At 42.1% G+C, this 22,743-nt stretch overlaps 1 protein-coding gene across 2 annotated transcripts in view; it reads left to right on the top strand.

Annotated features, from left to right (window-relative positions):
* LOC134336557 (voltage-dependent calcium channel gamma-5 subunit) overlaps nt 1–7,240 on the top strand; it is a 39,629-nt gene extending 32,389 nt beyond the window's left edge. For both annotated transcript variants that reach the window (XM_063030833.1, XM_063030834.1), the window contains exons 4-6: nt 1,468–1,608; nt 2,681–2,826; nt 5,582–7,240. In XM_063030833.1, coding sequence (XP_062886903.1) covers nt 1,468–1,608; nt 2,681–2,826; nt 5,582–5,839 — 545 coding nt within the window. In that variant the 3' untranslated portion in view covers nt 5,840–7,240. The remainder of the gene's footprint in view (nt 1–1,467; nt 1,609–2,680; nt 2,827–5,581) is intronic.
* The last annotated feature ends 15,503 nt before the right edge of the window (nt 7,241–22,743 follow it).

Here is a 22,743-nt window from a genome sequence, read left to right as displayed (position 1 = left end):
GGGTACCAGTTAGCGCGATGCAGTTACAGCTCGGGTGTTCCGGAGTTCAGAGTTCAATTCAGGCACCATTTGGTAAGGAGTCTCTGTATGTCCTCCCGGCGGATGTGTGGATTTTCTCCGGCACCGCCGGTTTCCTCCCACAGTCCAAAGACGTACAGGGTAGGTTAATTGGACATTGTAAATTGTCCCATGATTAGGTCAGGGTTAATCGGGGATGCTGGGATGTCGCAGCCAAGAAGAGCCTACTCTGCGCTGTATGGCTAATTAAAATAAATCAGTCTAACCCTTCCCTCCTACATAACCCTCCATGTTTCTTTCATCCATGTGCCTATCTAAAAGTTTCTTAAATGTCCCTAATTGTAGCTGCCTCTATCACTAGCCCTGGCAGTGCATTCCACATACCCATCACTGTTTGTGCAGAACAGTTACCTGTGACATTTTCCCTGCCTGTCAGGATGCTGGAGCAGGGATCCAATCGCAGACCCAGTACTGTGCACACAGTGATATTAATTGAGTAGCAAATCCTGAGATGCAAACAAAGTTGGTGTCAAAGATCAGGTTGAGATCAAAACATCCAGAGGAATCCAAAAACCAGAATTGGGAAATAGGCAGAGTTGATATTCAGACAAACAAAGTACAGATACGAATGCTGGAAAGGCTCAGGAAAATTCACTGGCACAATCTGGCAACAAATAGGTGAAAACACAGGACTGAAATACACTGAGCAATAAACAGAGAGGCAGATGATAGGTGGAGCACAATCAGACAGCAGTGGCAGAAGAACAGGTAATAATGAGAAACAGGTGAGTGGGGGAGTACTCAGTAATACAGGGGCCTGAGTACAGCAGGGACAGGAGCACTTGGGGAATGAAAACAAACAAGAGCACATGGCAATACAAAACCACAGACTGATGGCTAGGGGGAAAACACACAAAAAGACAAAGTTCAACTGGAGGTACTGACACTGCCACCATACATTCCGCCAATCACCTTAAAGTTACAGTATATGTCCTCTTGATTCAGTCGTTTCTGTCCTGGGAAAAAGGCTCTGGCTGTCTATTTGATCGATGCCTCTTGTCATCTTGTACACCTCTGTCAAGTCACTTCTGGTGTATTCTGCTTCCTCTTTCCTCACGTGTGTTTAACCAAGGCACACTTAATAAAGGGGTTCCTCAATAGGGGTCCATGGCATCAAAAAGGTTGGGAACTCCAGCCCCTGTCTTAATGCATCTATGCTATTTGCCTCTGGTACTTCAGATGGTAGTAGAAGATTTAATACCCCTCTCTGAAATGTTTCAAAGCTTCATAAAAACTGCTTTGAAGTCTAATAATTGATAGTAGACAAGAAGGCAGCCATTTTATATGGGTGAAAGCTGGAAGGAAAGATTAGATTATGGAATATGTGGTAGGGATGGATTTCTTTCACTCTAGTGCTTATTGACACCTCAGATCTTTCTCTTTCCACAGAAATGATTCGGTCATCCACCCCTTTCCCATTGGTCAGCCTGTTTTTCATGTTCATTGGCTTTGTGATGAATAACATTGGACATATAAGACCTCACAGGACTATCTTGGCATTTGTATCAGGAATCTTCTTTATCCTTTCAGGTAATGGTCAAAAACAAAAAAAAACAATAAATCTGAAGAACTGCATCTCATTTTTAGTCACTGTTCCCCTAGTTTTGCTTGGTCACTTTTGGAAGCTAAGTCATACTAGGTCCCTGGAAAAGAGGAAGCAGGTAGGAGAATGGATGTAGCAGTGATTCTGAGTTCTTTATCGCTTTTCACACACCCTCTGGAACAGCAGCAACCAGCAACCCAGAACGTAATAGTGGTTGTAGCCTTTAAAGTGATTTATCTGGTTGGAGCCAAACAAATAGAAAATTTCACTCTCATTTTCCAGCAAACTGCTTGAATGCCACATATCTATATAGCCCTCTCTTGTATGTGCCACTCTGCCCAGGAGTCTATACAAACATGCCATGCCACTGTACAGTCATACTTCCTGATGCTTCCTTTACGTTTTAGGAGTTTTTAGAAGCTTTAGAACAGTACAGCAATGAACAGGCCCTTCAGCCCAAGGTGTGCTGACCTTTTAACCTACTCCAGGATTAATCTGACCCTTAGCTATCCATTTTTCTTAAATATCCCTAATGTATCTGCCTGTTCCAACACCCCTGTCAGCACTCACAATGACCTGTGTTTAAAAAAAAATACCCCTCTATCCTTTCCTCCAATCACCTTACAATTGTGCCCTCTTTTCCGCCCTGGGAAAAAAAGTGAAAACACTCCACTTTGTTGGTTGTTTTTCTTGGCAAGACTACCATTTAGAGTTCACCCCCTTGAACCAAGAAAGTAATTAATTAATCACATCAGTGTAACAAACAGGGTAAAACAGCAAATTGCCACTGCCTGCATTAGTGAAGCAGGCATGATTTTTACTGTAGTCCAACAGAATAGTCACCATTATTTATTTTGAATGTGTTTAATTATTTGTATTGAAGTTCCCTGCCTGTCATGACAGGATTTAGGATCAATACTCCAGGCCCCCAGATAATAACCCAGTAACAACCACTAATGCATATTTTGATGCGCTTTAACCTGCATCACATGTTAGAATAATGATCTTAATTACGCTTTGGCAATGTTTGTGTAACACCTGTGTTTTACTAAATTACAGGTTTGTCGCTGGTTGTTGGACTCGTTTTGTACATATCCAACATCAATGATGAGATGCTGAACCGAACTCCAGACTCAGAAACCTATTTCCACTACAAGTACGGATGGTCCTTTGCCTTCTCAGCGATATCATTCCTGCTGACTGAGGTAATTCTAGTCCTTCTGCCAAAGTCTGCTCTGTATCTGGCTCAGATCATCAGGTCTAAAGCAAGATCAACGAAGCATTACTTCAGGTTACGGAGGATCAGTGTGACCCAACTGGACAGAGTCAATTAAAAACAGAAGAGATTCTGGCAATCCAGAGCAACTCACACAAAATGCTGGAGAAAGTCAGCAGGTCTTGCAGCATCTATGGAAATGAATAAACAGTCGACGTTTCAGGCTGAGGCCCTTCATCGGGTGGGACTGGAAAGGAAGGGGAAAGCCAACAGAATACAAAGATGGGGTGAGGGGGAGAGGCATAGCTAGAAGGTGATCGGTGAAGCCAGATGGGTAATAAAGGTAAAGGGCTGGAGAGAAAGGAATCTGATAGGAGAGTAGAGTGGACCATAGGAGAATGGGAAGAAGGAAGAGGCCCAAGGGGAGATGACAGGCAGGTGAGAACAGGTAAGGGGCCAGACTTGTGAATAGAAGAGGGGAGGGAGAGAGAATTTTTTTAAACTGGAAGAAGAAATCAATATTCATGCCATCAGGCTGGAGGCTACCCAAACAAAATATAAGGTGTTGCTCCTGCATCCTGAGGGTGGCCTCATTGTGGCACAAGAGGAGGCCATGAACTGACATGTCGGAACAGGAATGGGAATAAATAAATCTGAACCTGAAACAGTTAATGTTTCAGGTCTGGGATCTTTCATCAGAACCCACAAATATTCACCCCTTCCCTCATCTAACATTTCACATTTCTACCTTCATCCTTCAATTATGTGGTGAATCCTAGGTGCACTTTTTGGGCAAGGTATGGTGAAGAAGACTGCTTGTAATTCACCGGACTGCAAATTTAGATTGCTTTGTCTGGCTAACCTTAAATTAATTAAATATTTTGAAATAGTGCAATAGTCATTGACAAAGAGGAAGTATTTGTCATACTTGATTTTTAGTAGAAGGTGATCAAAGTTTGAGGTTTAAAGTAAATTTGTTATCAAAGTACATATATGTCACCATATACAACGCTGAGATTTATTTTCTTGCAGGCATACTCAGTAAATCCATAATAGAATGATAACCATAATAGAATCAGTGGAAGATCTCACCAACTTGGGCATTCAACCAGTGTGTAAAAGATAACAAAATGTGCAAATACAAAAAGAAAGAAACAATAATAATAAATACAGAAACAATAAATAATGAGAACATGAGAAGAAGAGTCCTTGAAAGTGTGGAAACATTTTAATGACGGGGCAAGTGAAATTGAATGAAGTTATCCCCTTTTGTTCAAGAGCCCAGTGATTAAGGAGTTGTTCCTGAAACTGGTGGTGTGAGTCCTAAGGCTCCTGTATCTTTTTCCTGATGGCAGTAGTGAGAAGAGAGCATGACCGGGATGGCAGGGGTCCTCGATGATGGACGCTGCTTTCCTGCTGTGACAGTGTTTCGGGTAGATGTGCTCAATGGTAGGGAGGGCTTGACCCATGATCATTATCACTACTTTTTGGAAGATTTTCAGTTCAAGGGCATTGGTGTTTCCATACCAGTCTGTGATGCAGCCAGTCAATATACTCTCCACTACACATCTATAGAAGTTTGTCAAAGTTTTAGATTTCATGCTGAATCTTTGCAAACTCCTAAGGAAGTAAAGGCACTGCCGTGCTTTCTCTGTAATTGCTCTTATGTGCTGGGCTCAGGCCGGGTCCTCCGAAATAATGACACCAAGAAATTTGAAGTTGCTGACCCCGTCCACCTCTGATCCTCCAATAAGGACAGGAACTCCATTTCATTGGAATTTTAATGCAGTTCATGAAAGAAAGCCACTGGAAAGTTGATTGGAGCAATAGGTTGGAATTCTATATAGCCCCAAGGCGCCAGATCAAATCCAAGCTGGGCAGAGGTTACATGATAAAGCTTGAAGCTGGAACATTGTACATATCTCACACCAGTGTAAAGAATGTCAAGGAGGACCCCAGGTTCAGATGGCCATTTCCACAGCATTTGGTCCATTGTGCCTATTGATCCCACACTCTGCTTTACGTCCACAGTTTGCAAATATTTTTCCAAATAAACATCCATATCCCTTTAGAAAATTACTAATCCATTCTAGTGCACATTACATACTTCTTTACTGCTTGTTACACCTCTGGCTTTTAGGGCAGCAATGGAAGTTCTCCATCTTCATCCGTCCATACAGTCGCACACAGAAATAGAAGAATTCTTCATTGCTGTTTCCATAGCATCTTCTTTTTGACCAATCAAGGTTGTTAGCCCTGAGATGAACACTGAGCCTGGAGGACGTCTGGCCTCTACTCTTTGACCTGTTTGGCGTGGGTGACCCTATCAAGAGTCAAAGCACAAGGCCCTGACCCCGGCCAACATAGCTCTCTGGTTCATTGAGGCACACAAGCCTCCAAACCCTACGATAAGGTTGTGGTCCTCCTCAGAGGGCATATTACATGACTGCCCCTAATTCAACACCATGTTGACAATCTCATGTCAAAGAGACATGGATTCTGTAGAAAATGGAATTTTTACATGGCTATGCAACAGCCACATGACAACTGTCTACTCCCAGCTCGTGTCCCCAGGGGGAAAAAAACAGGGTCCAATTCATTTATTTTTCAGATGGGACTGAGTTGACCATGGGGCAGAGTGAAGCAATAAAACATTGTGGATGTGGGGAGGGAAAGGGTTCAATTTCTCAATGTGCAGTCTGTGAGCAGGTAGACATTCACAATACGCATTGGTATTCTTACAGAGTGCTGGAGTAATGTCAGTCTACCTTTTCATGAAGAGATACACTGCCGAAGAGATTTACAGACCTCACCCAAGCTTCTACAGACCAAGGCTGAGTAACTGCTCGGACTACTCGGGCCAGTTCCTTCACCCAGATGGCTGGCCCCGTGGACGCAGCCCCTCTGACATTTCCAGCGAAGCCTCCTTGCAGATGAACGCCAGCTACCCAGCACTTCTCAAGTGCCCGGATTATGACCAGATGTCCTCTTCACCCTGCTGAGATCCTGGGCCCACCACAGCGGTTTGCTACCAAGCTGCTAAATTGCCCTTGATTCTTTCTGTCATTTCCTTTATTGTGAGTGTGAACTGGTCCATCCAGGACTACCTTAACACAAAATGTCAGCTGTGGCCTGGGGTTCGGAGTTTGCACATTTGCAAAGTATGGACTACCAGCTGACTGGGTTGGGGGCACGGCAAGGGGAGAACCGGACACAATTAAAGACATCATGTTGTATTATTTTGTAATAATGTGTAATTTTGTAATGTTTTCAACCACTTAAATTTGGTGGACTATAGATTACAAAGGATCATTGTAAAGTGTTATTTATACAATGCATAATAATTTAAATGCATTCATTTTCTGAAAAGCAATGTGATGCAGTTAATAATGCAATGTTTTTATATGGTACTATTTTGACAATTTTCTCTATGACGTAATCTTCAAAAGTGATTGACTTGCTGGTATGTACTTGGCACAGAACCAATGGGGACATAATCTGAAGATTAAAGCTCTGTGAATGGGGAATGATGCCATGAAGCAATTCTTTACTCCAATGTATCATGGAGATGTGGGACTTGTTTCCCTTCAAAAGCTGTGGGGACAACTGAAAATTTAGATAGGGACATGAATGTGAGGGAAATGGGAGGGTAAGTACATTATGTAGTAGTTTAGTTGGCTATTTGGTTACTAATTGGTTTGGCACAACATTGTGGGCTGAAGGGCCTGTTCCTGTGCTTTACTGTTCTGTGTTCTGTTTTCAATCTGAAGGCTGATAGATTTTTATGAGGCAAGGGGTTTAATGATTATAGAACCAAGATAGGAAGGTAGATATAAGCTACAGATCAGCCATAATCTCATCAAACTACGGTATGGCCTAAAGGGCCTAGATGGCCTACTTCTATTCCCATCCGATTTATGCTTCAGTTTTAAAACTGATTACTAATTCTATGCAATCTGGCATAAATATTGTGTGGAGATAGTTGCTAGGATAAACTTGGTCACCTAGAGCTAGTTGCTAGGATTGATTTTTGCCAATGTAGTTGGTTGCTAGGATATATATTACCTAGAAACGTACTAGCGAATGCTCAGAGTGGAGAGCTGCAGCATTCTGTTTCAGATGTTATCCAAATATCCAGGAGGTAGTGATATTTTGTTCCTATATTAAATCTTCGCACATTTTTAATGTGGCATGTTTCTGAAGTAACAAAACAGCTTCAACGTTGTGTTGTTTTTAAGTGCAACAGTGACTTTTTAACTTGGATGTTAGAATAATTTAAAAACTGTCATGTTCATACCGTCAACTTGATAATAAAATCGATTGTGCATTGACAAGATAATCAATCAAAGCCATTGCTCCGTCACCTCACATGGTATTTAAAAAAAATAAAATGTGAAGCTTGTAATTTCCTCCCAAGACATTTCAGTACTGTACCTCAGTTCTACTTCTTTGTTTCCTTGTTCACTGGCCTAAACCACTGGTGGGCACAATGGTATTGGTTTATATGGTGTACAGCGATAGCAGTATTGATGGCCAGAACGACTCCCAGGATGTGATGCTGAGGCTCCTGCTGTGGTTTCACTATCATTATTGAGAAAGCTCCTCATAAACTCTGCTAACCAAGCCCTATGCTTGTCTCTCAATGTCTCCTCCTTTGCCTGATTACATTTCTGTGAAGCAGCGTAGGACAGATTATGATGGAAAGAGCAAGGCACAAAGAATGCTAAACTGCAGATGGTGACAGTCCAAGGCAAGGACACTGATGCTGGGTTGTTCCTGGGCCAGTCTCTGTCTTCAGTTCTGGTCACAATGGAGACATTTAAAGCACAGATGCTTGGGAGTGAGGGTGCTTTCAGGAGAGGTTAGAGCCAGTGAGTCTCTATAGTTCTGGAGAGCAGCAAATGAGGAGAGATCTTACAGAAAAGTCAAATGATATGGAAAAGAATAAATTAAATAAGACCAGGGCAATAAGGCAGGAACATGAACTCAAAAGACTGAAACCATGAAAAATTACTTCTATGAGTGGGAGTTTGGGGAAGCCAGAGACAAAAATCCTGCAATCAGGAATTCTAATAGATTTTCTAATTTGGAAGGAGTGGATATCATTGTGAGTCTTTAATCACTAAATTGATTGGGTAAGATGAGCTAAGTACCCAATCACGTATTTGTCTTTTGATCATATTAACTTACCACAATTAGCAGAACAAATCATTACCAGTTCTGGTCATTATCGATTGTTGCCAGAAAAAAAAGATAAATGGTTACTGTTGAGAGAGAGGAGGAATGAAGATGTAAAGTTCATCAGTCAGGTCAGCAGGTTTACATGATCTTTCAAGCGAAAGGTAGCGGCAAATTGCCTCTCTCTTTGTTACAAGTATCTGCCCATTTCACAGTTAATCGTCTGGCTGTAAAACATCCTGAGTTTGTGAAAGACATTCTGTAAATGTAAGGTCTCTTCTATGCAAGAATGAATAAACCACGTGAGCAGAAATGCCACTTAAGATGATTATTCTGTTGACATGTCAGTGGAGGATATGTTTTCAGGATGAATCATAACCTGCAGCCAAGTTCTAATGTCCACAAATTGGAAAATATGTGTGATACAGTAGTACTTTATAAAGCAATATCATTGCATTGGATTCAGGTTAACATTTCCTTTCCTTGAGCAAAGCTGCCTCCAATGAGCATTGGACTCTGGATAGTGGCTGTATCCCAGCTTTCTCGTACCTCACTCAACCCAAATAAACATAAATGTGCGTTTGTTCTTCTGCAGGGCTTCAAGTAATTCATTATAATTCAATCAACAATTCAATTATCACAGTGCAAATGAAAGTAGATGCATGGATGTGCTGCAATTTCCACATCAATATTTATTCAGCATTCAACTAAACTGTTTCTCCTCAATATAGACTGGATATTTCACAATCTCCAGACTGGATCCCAGCAGTTTCCGGTCTCCTGTCTCCTTTCATTTCAAAGAGACTTTGAGTTTATAATCCTTTTCAGTCATCCTTTAGCCTCCAGGCTTTTGTGATTCAGTCTGCTCCCTCTTACTCTGAGCACTGAGTTAATCAGGTGGCCAAAGAGTAAACAATAAATGCAGCATAATTGTTACTGTCACACTATCCGTGGATCAATGCGTTAATACCAAAGTCAATAATTTAAAAAGAGAGAAAAAGACTGGAGCAACATCAAAATGTTTTTCTCCTAAAATGCTAGATCCAACGTCATGCCCAATACCTAGAGACACAGCATGGTAACAAACACTTTTGGCCCAGTGAGTCCGCATGACCAATTAACCTATTAACCATCTTTGGAATGTGGGAGGAAACCCACAGGATCACGGGGAGAACGTACAAACTCCTTACAGACAGCACCGGAATTGAACCTTGGTCACTGGCATCATAATAGTGTGTACTAATCACTACACTACCATGCTGCCTGGTAGGGTAGTTAAGATATTTATTCTCTAAGTGCCCATGAGATGCCACTCTCTTGAACTAATATGATACCAAGGATAGCACCAATCTTTTGGAATTCCCAATGATGTCCATTGGGGTTGGAGGACCTACAGGTGGTATAGCAGCCTGATTCTGGATTCAGCAATGGGTACCTTGATGAGAACAGCTCAGTTGTAGAAGCAGTTGCCAAAAGACATCCATGTTCCTATGTGGACGTCCAACAAACCATCATATTTCTGCCTCCTGGTTTCAGAGTACTGTCCCCATCATCAGTACTTCATCACCACAAGGCTTCAGGGTCTGGCTGCAGCCTCTGTGTGTTATGTTGAGCGAGGAGTTGCTGGAGAGGTACACACTATTTTGATGACCAAGTTGAGTGGCAAGGAGGGCCAGGTCAACTGGGGCCACTTTCTCTTGATGGCCTTTTCTTTCCCTCTTCACAACCACCAGGTCTATAGTTTTTCTCGTCTGCTCTGCCACTGAGGAGTTTCAGTATTATTCTTCGTCTTGACTTTACAGCCATGGATAGCCCTACAAGCTTAGACAGCAGCACTCTTGGAATCAATGAAACACCTAAATGTGTCCACAGTGTGACAACAGTTGCTAGAAAGGACCACAGTAACAAACTAAGTGGATTGTCAGACTGGTTCAGAGTGCAGCTATGAGCAGATGCTGGAAATCCAATGCAGCACACTCAAAGTGCTGGAGGAACTCAGCAGGCCAGGAGTCCGCATCTATGGAAAAGAGTAAACAGTCGACATTTTGGGCCAAGACCCTTCATCGGGACGGGAAAAACAGATGAGGATTTAGAGTAAGAAGGTGGGGGGAGGGGAGGAAGACGTACAAGGTGGTAGGTGATAGGAGAAACTGGAAGAGGGGGAGGGGGTGAAATAAAGAGCTGGGAAGTTGGTGAAAGAAATAAAAGGCTGGAGGAGGGGGAATCTGATAGGAGAGGGTAGAAGACCATGTACTTCTTCCTCCCCTACCCCCACCTTCGTATTCTGACTTCTCGTCATTTTCCAGTAGGTCTCAGCCTGAAACATCAACTGTTTATTCCTTTTCATAAATGCTGCCTGACCTGCTGAGCTCCTCCCACATTTTGTGTGTGTTGCTCTGGATTTCCGGCATCTCTAGATTTTCTTGTCTTGATGTTGCTCTGGATCTGGTTCCACACGGTCCAATGAACTTCCTTCCGTGAGGACATTAATAAACCAGAAGGATTTCTACAGCTAACTGGCAATTTCAGGCGTCGTTACTGAGTGAGACTAGTGTATTTTTTTTTAATTGCAGATTATTTAATTACCTGAATTTTCAATTTCACAGTTACTGCAGTAGATTTTGAAGCCACACCTCCAGGCATCAGATCAACAGTTAGATAATCTCAGTACTGTAACCCTACTTTACTGGATCCAGGTTAGTGGAAATGATATTGATTGTTTCTGGAAATGAAAAGAATAAATTTATTAGACTAAGTAATTAGCAATTTGAATAGATTTATTTCTTAAATCAGGCTTCATTGAGATATGATGCATTGGAAAGCTTCTAATAAAGCTTGTCTTATTAAGTGCTGTCCCTAATACTTAAAGCACAACAAACTGTGCTTACATTTTTGGATTACTGACCTTTGATAGATATTTAATTAATAGTTTTACAAGAAATATATGAATCACCGGCTCCTGTGGTGACTGCTGTGCAGTGTGATTATGACAATGTCATTGCTGCTTTCTACCACTGCTCATCAACACCTTTCACTGTTTGTCAGGTACTGGCAGGCTGCAACTGAAAGAGCGAATTATTGCCAGAGGCATCAGGCCACTTTGAATATTTACCATAATATTTAATCTCCTGATTATCTTCAGGTTAAGGTCACTCTTTCAAGCATTACAAGCATGCATTTTGTTGAATTCACTCCTAATGACTTATCTCCTGGGGACTGGAGTTGTGATTTACTTCCCTGGAAACCAGACTCCTCACCCATAAACTGAGCTTTGATTGGCGCTCCATTAAATCATAGAGTAAAAGAGCAAGAAAACTGGCCCTTTGGCCTAACTTGTATTCACCTGTTAGGAGCATTTTACTGCAACCCTATTGCACACTTAACAAACAACATAAGAAAACAGGAGCAGGAGCAGGCCACTCCTAACTCACAGTTCATTGTGCACCAAGTATCAGCCATACCTGTTGCCTAAAGCCCTCAATTCTCTGATCTTCCAGAAATTCATCTATTATTATTTGAGTGGGAAAAAAATTGCAGCATGCTGCTGTGCAGAGGGACTTGGGAGTGCTTGTGTATGAATCACAAAAGCTTGGTTTGCAGATGCAGCAGGCTATCAAGAAGGCAAATGGAATGTTGGCCTTCATTGCGAGAGGGCTTGAGTTTAAGGACAGGGAGGTTTTGCTGCAACTGCACAGGGTACTGGTGAGTCCGCACCTGGAGTACTGTGTGCAGTTCTGGTCTCCTTACAATACCTGTGGAAGGATATACTAGCTTTGGAGATGGTGCAGAGGAGGTTCACCAGGTTGATTCCAGAGATAAGGGGGTTGGACTATGAGGAGAGATTGAGTCACCTGGGACAGTACTTGGTGCAATTCAGAAGAATGAGAGGAGATCTTATAGAAACATATAAAATCATGAAAGGGATAGATGAGATAGAGGCAGGAAAGTTGCTTTCGCTGGTAAGTGAGACTAGAACTAGGGGACATAGCCTCAAGGTTCAGGGGGAGATTTAGGATGGAGATGAGGAGGAACTACTTTTCCAAAGAGTGGTGAATCTGTGGAATTCTCTGCCCAATGAAGCAGTGGAGCTACCTCAGTAAATACATTTAATACAAGGTTGGATAGATTTTTGCATAGTAGGGGAATTAAGGGTTATGGGGAAAAGGCAGGGTAGGTGGAGATGAGTCCATGGCCAGATCAGCCATGATCTTATTGAATGGCAGAGCAGGCTCAACAGATCAGATGGCCTACCTTTGCTCCTATTTCTTAAGTTCTTATGTTCTTCTAAAGTATCTCGGAGATCTAACCTCCACAACATATTGATGCAATTATGAAGAAGGCACACAAGCGGCAATATTTCATTAGGAGTTTGAGAATATTTGTCATGTCACCGAAGATTCTAACAAATTTCTAGATATACATATCAGGGAGAGCATTCTGACTGATAGCATCATTGTCTGGTATGGAGGAACCAATGCACAGGATTGAAAATATCTGCAGGTGGTTGCAAACTTAGCTCAATCATGGCGCAATGCTCCCCACCATTGAGGACATCTTCAAAAGGCCATGCCTCGAGAAGGCAGCATCCATCATTAATGACCCTCACCACCCTGGACATGCCCTTTTCTCATTATTACACCATGGAAGCAAGGAGCTTGAAGACACACACTCAACTTTTTAGGAACAGCTACTTTCCTTCCACCGTAAGATTTCTGAATGGGTTAGGGTTTGTAAGTTGTGGGTATGAATATGGCACTCGAAGCATGGCAGCACCTGTGGGCTGTCCCCACCACATCCTCGGACAATGTTAGTCATTGATGCAAATAGGAGGAGAAGATGGCAGTGCGACAGCAGCGCGCGCGGCCTCTCCGGTGGTGATATCTGTAATCGGTCAAGTAGGGGACCGTGCACAATTCTGATTTGATGAGACGGTGCCTGGGGGTTTATGGCAGGGAGTTTCTCCCTTTTGCCGGCTGCTATCGGGGACTCAGGAGTCGATCAACTCGGGGACTTTGACTTTTTTTTACCATGCCCATGGTTTGTTCTTCATCAAATTATGGTATTGCTTTGCACTGCTGTAACTATATGTTATAATTATGTGGTTCTGTCAGTGTTAGTCTTTGGTTTGTCCTGTTTTCTGTGTTATCAATCTGGAGAAACGTTGTATCATTTCTTAATGCATGTATGCATTTCTAAATGACAATAAAAGAGGGCTGAGTGTTCTCATAATCTAAATGATGCACTTTACTGAATGTACATGTGACAAATAAATCTAATCTTTGTAAATCTTTTTGCTCTTTGGAATTTACTGCACCTTCTGGAATAGTTGGAATGAGATCTAGTTGTGGTCCTTATATTTTTGCAGTGAACTTGGACCTGCTAGGAATACCGGGTTTTTTGTTCTCCTTCTTTCCACCAAGATCCCTGAAGCACACTCCTTTCCGAGACGTATCTTCCACTGTTGTTTCCCAGGTCGTTTACTTCTTGCAAACTGCAATTGATTGTTTCAGCCTGGCAGCATTTCCTTTTCTGAAGATTCTAGCTACTTTCAGCAGTCCCATCCACCCATTGTTGCTAATGTGGTTACGATTAAGATTCATATTATCCTGAAAACAACAGGAACTGGTGATTCATAACACTGGCCCTTCCTCCAACACAAATATTCACATACTGCAAATTTGATTTTGAAAGTTACAGGTATTAAATGTCTGAAAACAAGAGCACTAATTATCGCAATGTCTTACCACATACTGTAACTCGTCCGTACATAGCACCAGGCAGACTGGTAAATAGTAGCTTCACACATGGCCAGGCAGTGCATCACAAAACAGCCTTGTTAGCATCTCATTTCCATTTTCTCCCATAACTAGTTGATGCAATACAATGTAATGTGAATAAATGTGGCTACAAGGGTTTAAATCACTTTGTGTGCATTGCTCAAGATTTTCAGTGTCTGCAGGACCTCTTATATCTATGGAAGGGAAATGGAAACACTATTTCAGTTAAGGACCCTTTATTACAAGTGGTAAAATAAACGTTAAGTTCTGATGAATGGTCCTTGTCTTGGAATATTGACTCTTTCTTTTCTCCCTCCATGATGCTGCTTGGCTCACTGAGCATGTCCCCATGTCCAGCATCTGTTTTTTTATATATTGCATTTGGGTTTTGTTTTAAGGCTGTACACGAAAGTGATGATAAGTCAGAATGTGGTGAATGCCAAAATGATAAGAAAATGGCTGATAAAATCAGTACATATGGGTTAATCGGACATTTTACTGATGTGACAGTACCAGCAAGAAGCTGAAGTTACTTTTAACTCTGACCGCATGGTGACGGGCTTAGAGCTAGTCAGGGCAGCCATCAGGAGCACAAAATTGTGCTGGAACACTGCATTTCCAGCAACCAGAACAGAGGCTGAAGAGGTCAGAATCCACCTATTGAGGACTGGCACAAACAGAAGTAAAGAATGACAGTGGTTTCGTCAGAGAGGAGGTAGCTCACAGACACATTTGAAAAAGGTGGAAGATGATAACCAAACAAAATTCTGCAGATGCTGGAAATCTTGAGCAATGCACACAAAGTGCTGGAGGTCAGGCAGCTTCAATGGAGGGGGAATAACAGTCAACATTTTGGGCCGAGACCTTTCATCAGGAATAGAAAGTAAAGGGAAAGAAGCCAGAATAAGAAAGTAAGCCACAAGATATAGGAGCAGAATTAGGCCATCTGGCCCATCGAGTCTGCTGCACCATTTCATCATGGCTGATCAAATTTTTCTCTCAGCCTGAATTTCCTGCCTTCTCCCCGTATCTCTTCATGCCCTGACTAATCAAGAATCAATCAACCTCTGCCTTAAATATACATAAAGATTTGGCCTCCACAGCTGCCTGTGTCAAAGAATTCCACAGATTTGCCTCTCTCTGGCAGAAGAAATTCCTCCTCATCTCCGTTCTAAAAGGACACCCCTCTGTTCTGAGGCTGTGTCCTCTGGTCTTAGACTCTCCCACCATAGGAAACATCCACTCCACACCCACCCTATCAAGGCCTTTCACCATTCAATAGGTTTCAATGAGGTCACCCCTCATTTTTCTGAATTCCAGCGAATAGTTTCAGAGCCATCAAATGCTCTTCATATGGCAAGCCATTCATAACCTGAATCCTTTTTGTGAACCTCCTTTGAACGCTCTCCAGTTCCAGCACATCCTTTCTAAGGTAAGGGGCCCAAAACTACTCACAATACTCCAAGTGAGGCCTCACCAGTGCATTATAAAGTCTCAACTTTACATCCTTGTTTTTATATTCTCATCACCGGGAAATGAATGCTAACATCACATTTGCCTTCCTTACCACAGACTCAACCTGCAAATTAACCTTTAGGGAATCCTGCTCAAGGACTCTCAAGTACCTCTGTGCCTCAGTTTTTTGTATTTTTTCTCCATTTAGAAAACAGTCAAGCTTTTCATTTCTTCAACCGAAATGTATGACCATACACTTCCCGACACTGTATTCCATCTGCCAAAGTGGAAGGAGGGGAAGCTGCCAGATGAGAGGTGAAACCAGGTAAGGGGGAAGGTGCTTGCTTGGGGAAGGGAAAAAGTAAGAAGCTGGGAGGTGATGGGTGGGAGAGGTAAATGGCTGATGAAGAAGGAATCTGATTGGAGAGGACAGTAGATCATGGTAGAAAGGGAAGATGGAGGGGCACCAGAGGGAAGTGATGGGCAGGTGTGGGGAAGAGAAGGGGTGAAGAGGGGACACAGAATGGGGAATGGTAAAAGAGAGCAGAGGGAGGGGATGAGAAATTACCGGAAGTTAGAGAAATCGATGTTCATGCCCTCATGTTGGAAGCTACCGAGATGGAATATGAGGAGTTGCTCCTCCAATCTGAGTGTGGCCTCATTGTACCTAAAGATGAGACCGTGAACTGACCTGTTGGAACGGGAGTGGGAAATCGAATTGAAATGGGTGGTCTCCGGAAACTCAGCTTTTGTCGCAGACAGCGTGAAGGTGCTCGACAAAATGGTTCCCCCAACTATGTTGGGTCACACCGATGTAGAAGAGGTGAACGATGAGCTGTGAATGAACCTAATGGGTGCAGGGGATAATCGACCAGAAACAAACACAACAGGCAAGAAAGGCTGGAGAGTTGGGTTCCTCCTTTGTGCTGATGGTTCCAGCCAAGGTGTCGACGGACTCATTAATTCATATACCTCAGTTTATCCAAACTACTGAGAATAAAATGAATTAGAGTTACAATCCATAACTGTTTCCCTATAGGGAACATAATCTTGAATCAGTTTGCCAGCGATTTACTCATAGCTAAAGCATTTGCAACTTTGGCCTCCAGAGGTCCCCACCATCAAAGAAGCCAGTCTTCCAGTGTGAGGAACACGAAGAGTACCAGTTTCAGCACAGTCTGTCTTTTACTTGGACAAGTCTGGGAAGTCATCAAATCAGAGGGTCCCTCACAGTCAGAGGACCCCTCATAGGCAGAGAAGGTACTTTAGCTGCCAAAGCAGCTGGACAAAGGGATAAACCAGATGCTGGAGGAGTGACAAATCATAACCACAAGAGATTCTGCAGATGCTGGAAATCCAGGGTAACACATACAAAATTCTGGGGGAGCTCAGCAAATCAGGGAGCATCTATGCAGAGGCATAAACAGTAAACGTTTCAGGGCAAGCTCTTTCATCAGGGACTAATGAGAGTTCCCAATGAAGGGTCTCAGCCCGAAACATCGACTGTTTATTCCTCTCAATTGATGCTGCCTGACTTGCTGAGTTCCTCTAGCATTTTGACAGAGGAGCAAGCTGGTACTAGCCATCCCAGTCAGCAGGGTTCATAAGCATTACTGATCCTGACTAGGCTGACCCCTGTTTAACCTGAATTGTTCTTTGGCCCCTGGCCCCAAAATGGAGGGATTTCATGAAGCACACAATCCAGCTCCTCACTCTCATCTGCCTCTTAGGCACACTGTGATGGCCCATCCTGCTATGTAACAGTGAGGAGGGTCCCTCAGTGGAAGTTTCTCTGTATAGGAATACTGAGCTTTTATGCCATAGACGGTGGGGGAAGGGATGGATAGTGTTGCACATATTACACACGTAATTTATTAGTCATCCTCCAGTGTTTTAAAAAGTGATATAGATAGAGGGGGTCAGTGATCCTAGAGGATAAAGGAGAGAGGTAAATTGGAGGGAAAATAAAGAGTTGTACACAATGAAAAAATAAATACTTGTAAATTTTCACCAGCACTAACATATCAAAATCAATTTGAATGTTGTCCCCAATTTCTAGCAGTGGGAAACATCACTATTTGGAAAGAACTTGGAATGACTTAAGTTCATGAAAAGTTTCTCTTTTTAAACGTATCTCCCTCATCCATTGGCACAGTTTATGGCCTGTTCTCTTGCAGTGTTTGTATTCATTATCGGACTGTGGAGGGCAGGATAACACTACGTGACTTGTGTGCATTTATGGTCCAAACTGAAATAAGTGTTAGGCTTTGCCTTTGGATATATGGAACTGCAATCTGCCTATCGCCACAATAGGTCAACAGCAGATAAAATCAGACTGGCTCTCCACTTGGCCTTGGATCACCTGGACAAGAGCAATACCTATGTACTTATTGATTACAGCTCAGTGTTCAATACTATCATGCTCTCAGTACTAATTAATAAGTTCTAAAACCTGGGCCTCTGTACCTCCCTCTGCAACTGGTTCCTCGACTTCCTCATTGGGAGACTACAATCAATCATCATCATCATCATCAGGTGCTGTGCCCAGTTTGAGCTTTGACTGCCATGGCCCACACACTCCTGTTTCAGCTCAAGTGGATCAATTCACTGGTATTCATTTCCAGTCCTCTGGCTGCTGTCTCCATCATCATTTATCTTTGTCTTCCTCTAGCTTTCTTCCATTCAATCTTTCCCATAATTACCGTGCATTCTAACTCCTCTTTCCTAATCACATATCCAATGAAGTTACGTTGCCTTTTCATGATCTCATACGTTGTTTCTCTTTTTGTGTTTGCTCTGTTCATGACATCCTCGTTAGATATTCGTTTCATCTATGATATTCTTTGCATCCTCCTCAAGTACCACATCTGTGCTGCTTCAATTCATTTCCTCATGTTACTAGATATTGACCAACATTCTGAGCTATATAACATAACTGGATAAACATAACATTTCAGTACTCTGAGGCGGGTTGTCATGCCTAGTTTAGTATACTCTTCATTCTCATAAAGTTGTCTTTTGCCATTCCTTATTCTTCTTTTGATGTCCATGTTGCACCTGCCAATTGATCTCACCCAGCTTCCTAAGTAGCAAAAGTTCTATACATGTTTTATGTATTCCCCGTTTATTCTCAGCCTGCAGATAAGATTCTCCTTCTTCTTGGATATCAATCTTTTTGCAGTTGATAGATAGACCCATTTTTGCATTTTCTTCAACAATTATATCAATTAAGTTTTGTAGTTATTCCTCCGTACTTGCAATTAACACAGTGTCATCTGCATATCTGAAATTATTGATGTTTTCACTGCCAACTTTGATTCCCAAGATGTCTCTTACTTTTTGTAAGATTGTCTTACTGTACACATTAAATAAATCAGGGAAGAAAACACACCCTTGTCTAACGCCTGTCTTGATTTTCGTAAGCTGACTTACTTCTCCATCTATTCTTACAGCGGCAGTTTGTTCCCAGTACAGATTCCTGATTAGGCGGAGGTCTTTCGAATCTAGATCTAGAGTTTTCTGTAATATTTCAAATAACTTACTGTGCTTCACTTTATCAAATGCTTTTGTGTAGTCAATAAAACAAACAAACAAATCTTTTTGCACTTGAATAGCTCATTCTGATAGTATCCTTAACATCAATATTGTGTTTCTTGTACCTTTGTCTTTCACAAAACCACATTATTCTTTCCCTATTTCAGCTTGTATCTTACTTTTAGCTCTTGTCATCAAAATTCTTAGAAGTATCTTGGTGATATGACTCATTAAACTTATGGTCCTAAGTAATTCACATTCCTTTGCTCCAGGTTTCTTAGAAAGAGTGATAAATATCAATACAGATTAGAAATAACATTTCCTCCTCACTGACAAACAACACTAATGCACCTCAAGGATATGTGCTTTTCCCACTGTTCCACTCGCATTATATCAATGAATGTGTGGCTAGGCACAACTCAAATACCATCTATAAATTTGCCAATGTCATAGCTATTGTTGGCAGAACTTCATATGGTGACAAAGTGGTATACAGGGTGAGATAGATCAGCTGGTTAAGTAGTGTTGTAGCAACAACCTTGTACTCAATGTCCGTAAGACCAAGGAATTGATTGTAGAAGGAGAAGGAGTCAAGGGAACTCATACCAGTCTTCATCATGGGATTGGCAACGGAAAGGTGAGCAGCTACTAGTTCCTGGGTGTGAACATCTCCGAAGATCTATCCTAGGTCCAACATATTGATGCAAATACAAAGAAGACATACATTTTATTAGGAGTTTGGGGAAAATTGGTATGTCATCAAAGACTCTTGCAAATTTCTACAGATGTATTTTGGAGAGCATCCTAACTGGTTGTATCACCATCTGGTATGGAGGGGCCACTGCACAGGATTGGAAAAAGCTGCAGAAAGTTGGAAACTCTGTTAGGACTAGCCTCCCCAGCATTGGCAACATCTTCAAAAAAAAATGGATCTAGTGCCTTCCTGTCGTATATGATGAATAAACTTTTCTCAAGCTTCCAGCCCAGTATAGGTATTGATTTTAACCAATGTTACAATGTCAAACTTTGCTATCTTTATCAGGGATGATGCCTGGGTATGTCTTGTCCAGTGGTATTTATACTCCCGTCATCCATCCCTCCTAATTAGTTAGTCCTCATCCAATCAGTTTTCCGCTGTTCCACCTTTGACCCACATAAGCTGCGATTTGAGATTCCTTATGGTGGATGGTATTAATCTGGTATTTCTTCAGGATCCTGGCAATCATTTCCAGAAACAATGGAAATTTAGGGAAGATGGGCGGTAGCGACAGATTCCTCCTCATTGTTAGGCTTCCTGGTTTTTCTGTCGGCCCTTTTAATGGTTCTATTGATTTCCTTCACCTTGTAGCCATTCGTCTTATTGTGCATAATCATCTTATTTCTCATACAACAGAAACCAGATGGCAGCCTTGGACATGGTGTCTATTGGAAACCCACTCACATGGACTTTGATCTTTGATCACAGCATCTGCAGATTATTTTGTGTTATCACTCACATGGACTTATACCTCAACATCACAGTCACATCATGCCTCCCAATGCACAGCAGTTCTTTCTACTTTGATTAAACCTTGCAAAATCTATTTTGGACCCAGAGAGCCTCCACGAGGAAATAAGACGATTAAGCACGACGTTCCTACAGAATGACTACAAAGTGAAGGAAATCAATCGGGCCCTTAAAAGGGCCAGTGGAGAAACCTGGAAACCTAACAACGAGGAGGAACCTGCTGCCACTGCCTGTCTTCCCTATATTTCCATGGTTTCAGGATCCTGAAGAAATACCGATTAACACCATCCACAATCCCGTAAGGAAGCTCAAATCACAGTTTATGCGGGTCAAAGATGACCTGGGACTCAGGTCGGCTGGCGGTTACAGGATTCCCCTGTGAATGCGGAGCAGCGGATATCGGCCAGATGGGATGCACAGTGGAAGTCCACATCAATGAGCACAGGTGTATCGTTTGGGTTACCCAGAGAAATCAGCGGTAGCAGAACATTGCATTCACAATGACTACAGGATTGACTTTGACAGCACAAAACTACTGTGCCATGCCATTGGCTTTTAAGGCTGTCTGGTGAAGGAAGCCATTGAAATAAAACTAGATGAAAAGAATTTTAACAAAGAAGGAGATCTTGCTGTAAGTAGGAACTGGAATTCGATTGTAAACAAGGTGGGACAGCAGAAATCTGATTGGATGAGGACTAATCAATCAGGAGAGAAAGACAATGGGGGTATAACTACCACTAGACTAGACATGCCCAGGTTTCATCCCTGATGACGATGACAGAGTCTGTCATCAAAACATTGGTTAAAATCGATAGCTGTACCTGGCTGGGAGCCTGAGAAGAGCTTATTCAACATAGGTCAATGCCTCAAAAAGGCAGCATCCATCATTAAGGACCCCATCACCCAGGACATGCCGTCTTCTCATTGCTGCCATCAAGGAGGAGGTACAGTAGCCTGAAGACACAAACTCAATGTTTTAGGAACAGGTTCTTCCCTTCTGCCATCAGATTTCTGAATGGACAATGAACTCCAGTATACTACTTCACTATTTTCTTTTCTTTTTTTGTTCTCTTTTGCACTACTGGTTTAATTTAATGTATATACATCTAAAATCTATGAATTACAATAAGAAATACATATATATTTCTATTTCTTATTGTAATTTCGAGTCTTTTTAATGTATTGTCATGTACTGCTTCAGCAAAACAACAAATTTCACAACATATGCCTGTAATATTAAACCTGATTCTGATTCTAAGCATGTCATTTACTCAGAAATTACAATTTTTTTTTAATTTCGAGGAGGGAGTTGCTTTTAGCTGCCTGACGGCAGAGAAGATAGTGGGTTGATGTCTCTTCCTGCAATTAGAACAACAGAAAACAAACGTGGTTTCAAAAGGATAATGTTGTATTAAGTGGTACCATACTGCTGGAGATGTCAATTTCGGACATAATGGCAGTAAAAAATCCATGGTGCTATGTTGTAGACTGGGGATAGTTGATGCCAATCTCCTGTGGCCAATGTTTACCCATCAGTCAATGTCAATAAATCAGTTTATTCTAGTCTAGTCATTATCACTTACTGTATGTAGGAACTTGCTGGAAACAAATCGGCTGATACGTTTCCCACATCACAACAATGATCAATTTGCCAAAGTATTTTATCAGCTATGAACTCTCCATGAAACACACACACAAAGTACTGGAGGAACTCAGCAGGTCAGGCAGCATCTATGAAGGGAAATAAGCAGTCGATGTTTCAGACTGATGCCCTTCATCAGGGCTGGCGCCTGTCCTGTTCAGTTCCACCAGCATTTTGTGCATGCTATTCTGGAGTTCCAGCATCTGCGGAATCTCCAGTGCCCTAAATTTCACTGCTATATCAACTCAAATCTATTTTTTGGAGCATGAGAGAGATGCAGGGAGATAAAGATGCCACGAATACAGCTTGCATTCTCACGGTTGTTTGGATATTACTGAGCAGATTTTGTTGCCATGGGAACAGGGCAGGCAGTTTCATTTGCAATTAATCAGAGTGTTCAGGTTATTTAATGGTTACTATGGTGGTGCTGCCTCAGGTCAACAGCAATGTCACTTTGCAACAGCATCAGTTCCTTTAGCGTGAAACATCTTTGTCCCACTGTCACAGCCTCTTAAGCATTAGGGGCGAGGAGACAGACGAGAAAAGGCTGGCAGGCTCACTGGATCTCATGCTTTTACACACTATAAACCCTAAACTATCCTTCCAGTGATGTTAACCCTTTGTTGAAGGGAGATGTTGACAAATACCAGGAGGGGGCAAAGCTCTTGGGTGGGTGGGTGGGAAAGGCATTTGTTTTGTTGCTGTTATTTTGTTTTGTTGTTCTTATTGTCACTTATGCTGTTCTGCTGAACAATGTGGGCATCCTATGTTGACGCCAGAACATGTGACAACACTTGCAGGCTGCCCCAGCAC

This window comes from Mobula hypostoma, chromosome 22, assembly GCF_963921235.1.
Source record: "Mobula hypostoma chromosome 22, sMobHyp1.1, whole genome shotgun sequence".
Taxonomy (NCBI): Eukaryota; Metazoa; Chordata; class Chondrichthyes; order Myliobatiformes; family Myliobatidae; genus Mobula; species Mobula hypostoma.
The sequence above is the reverse complement of the archived record's forward strand: the minus strand, read 5'-3'. Positions and strand labels throughout refer to the sequence as shown.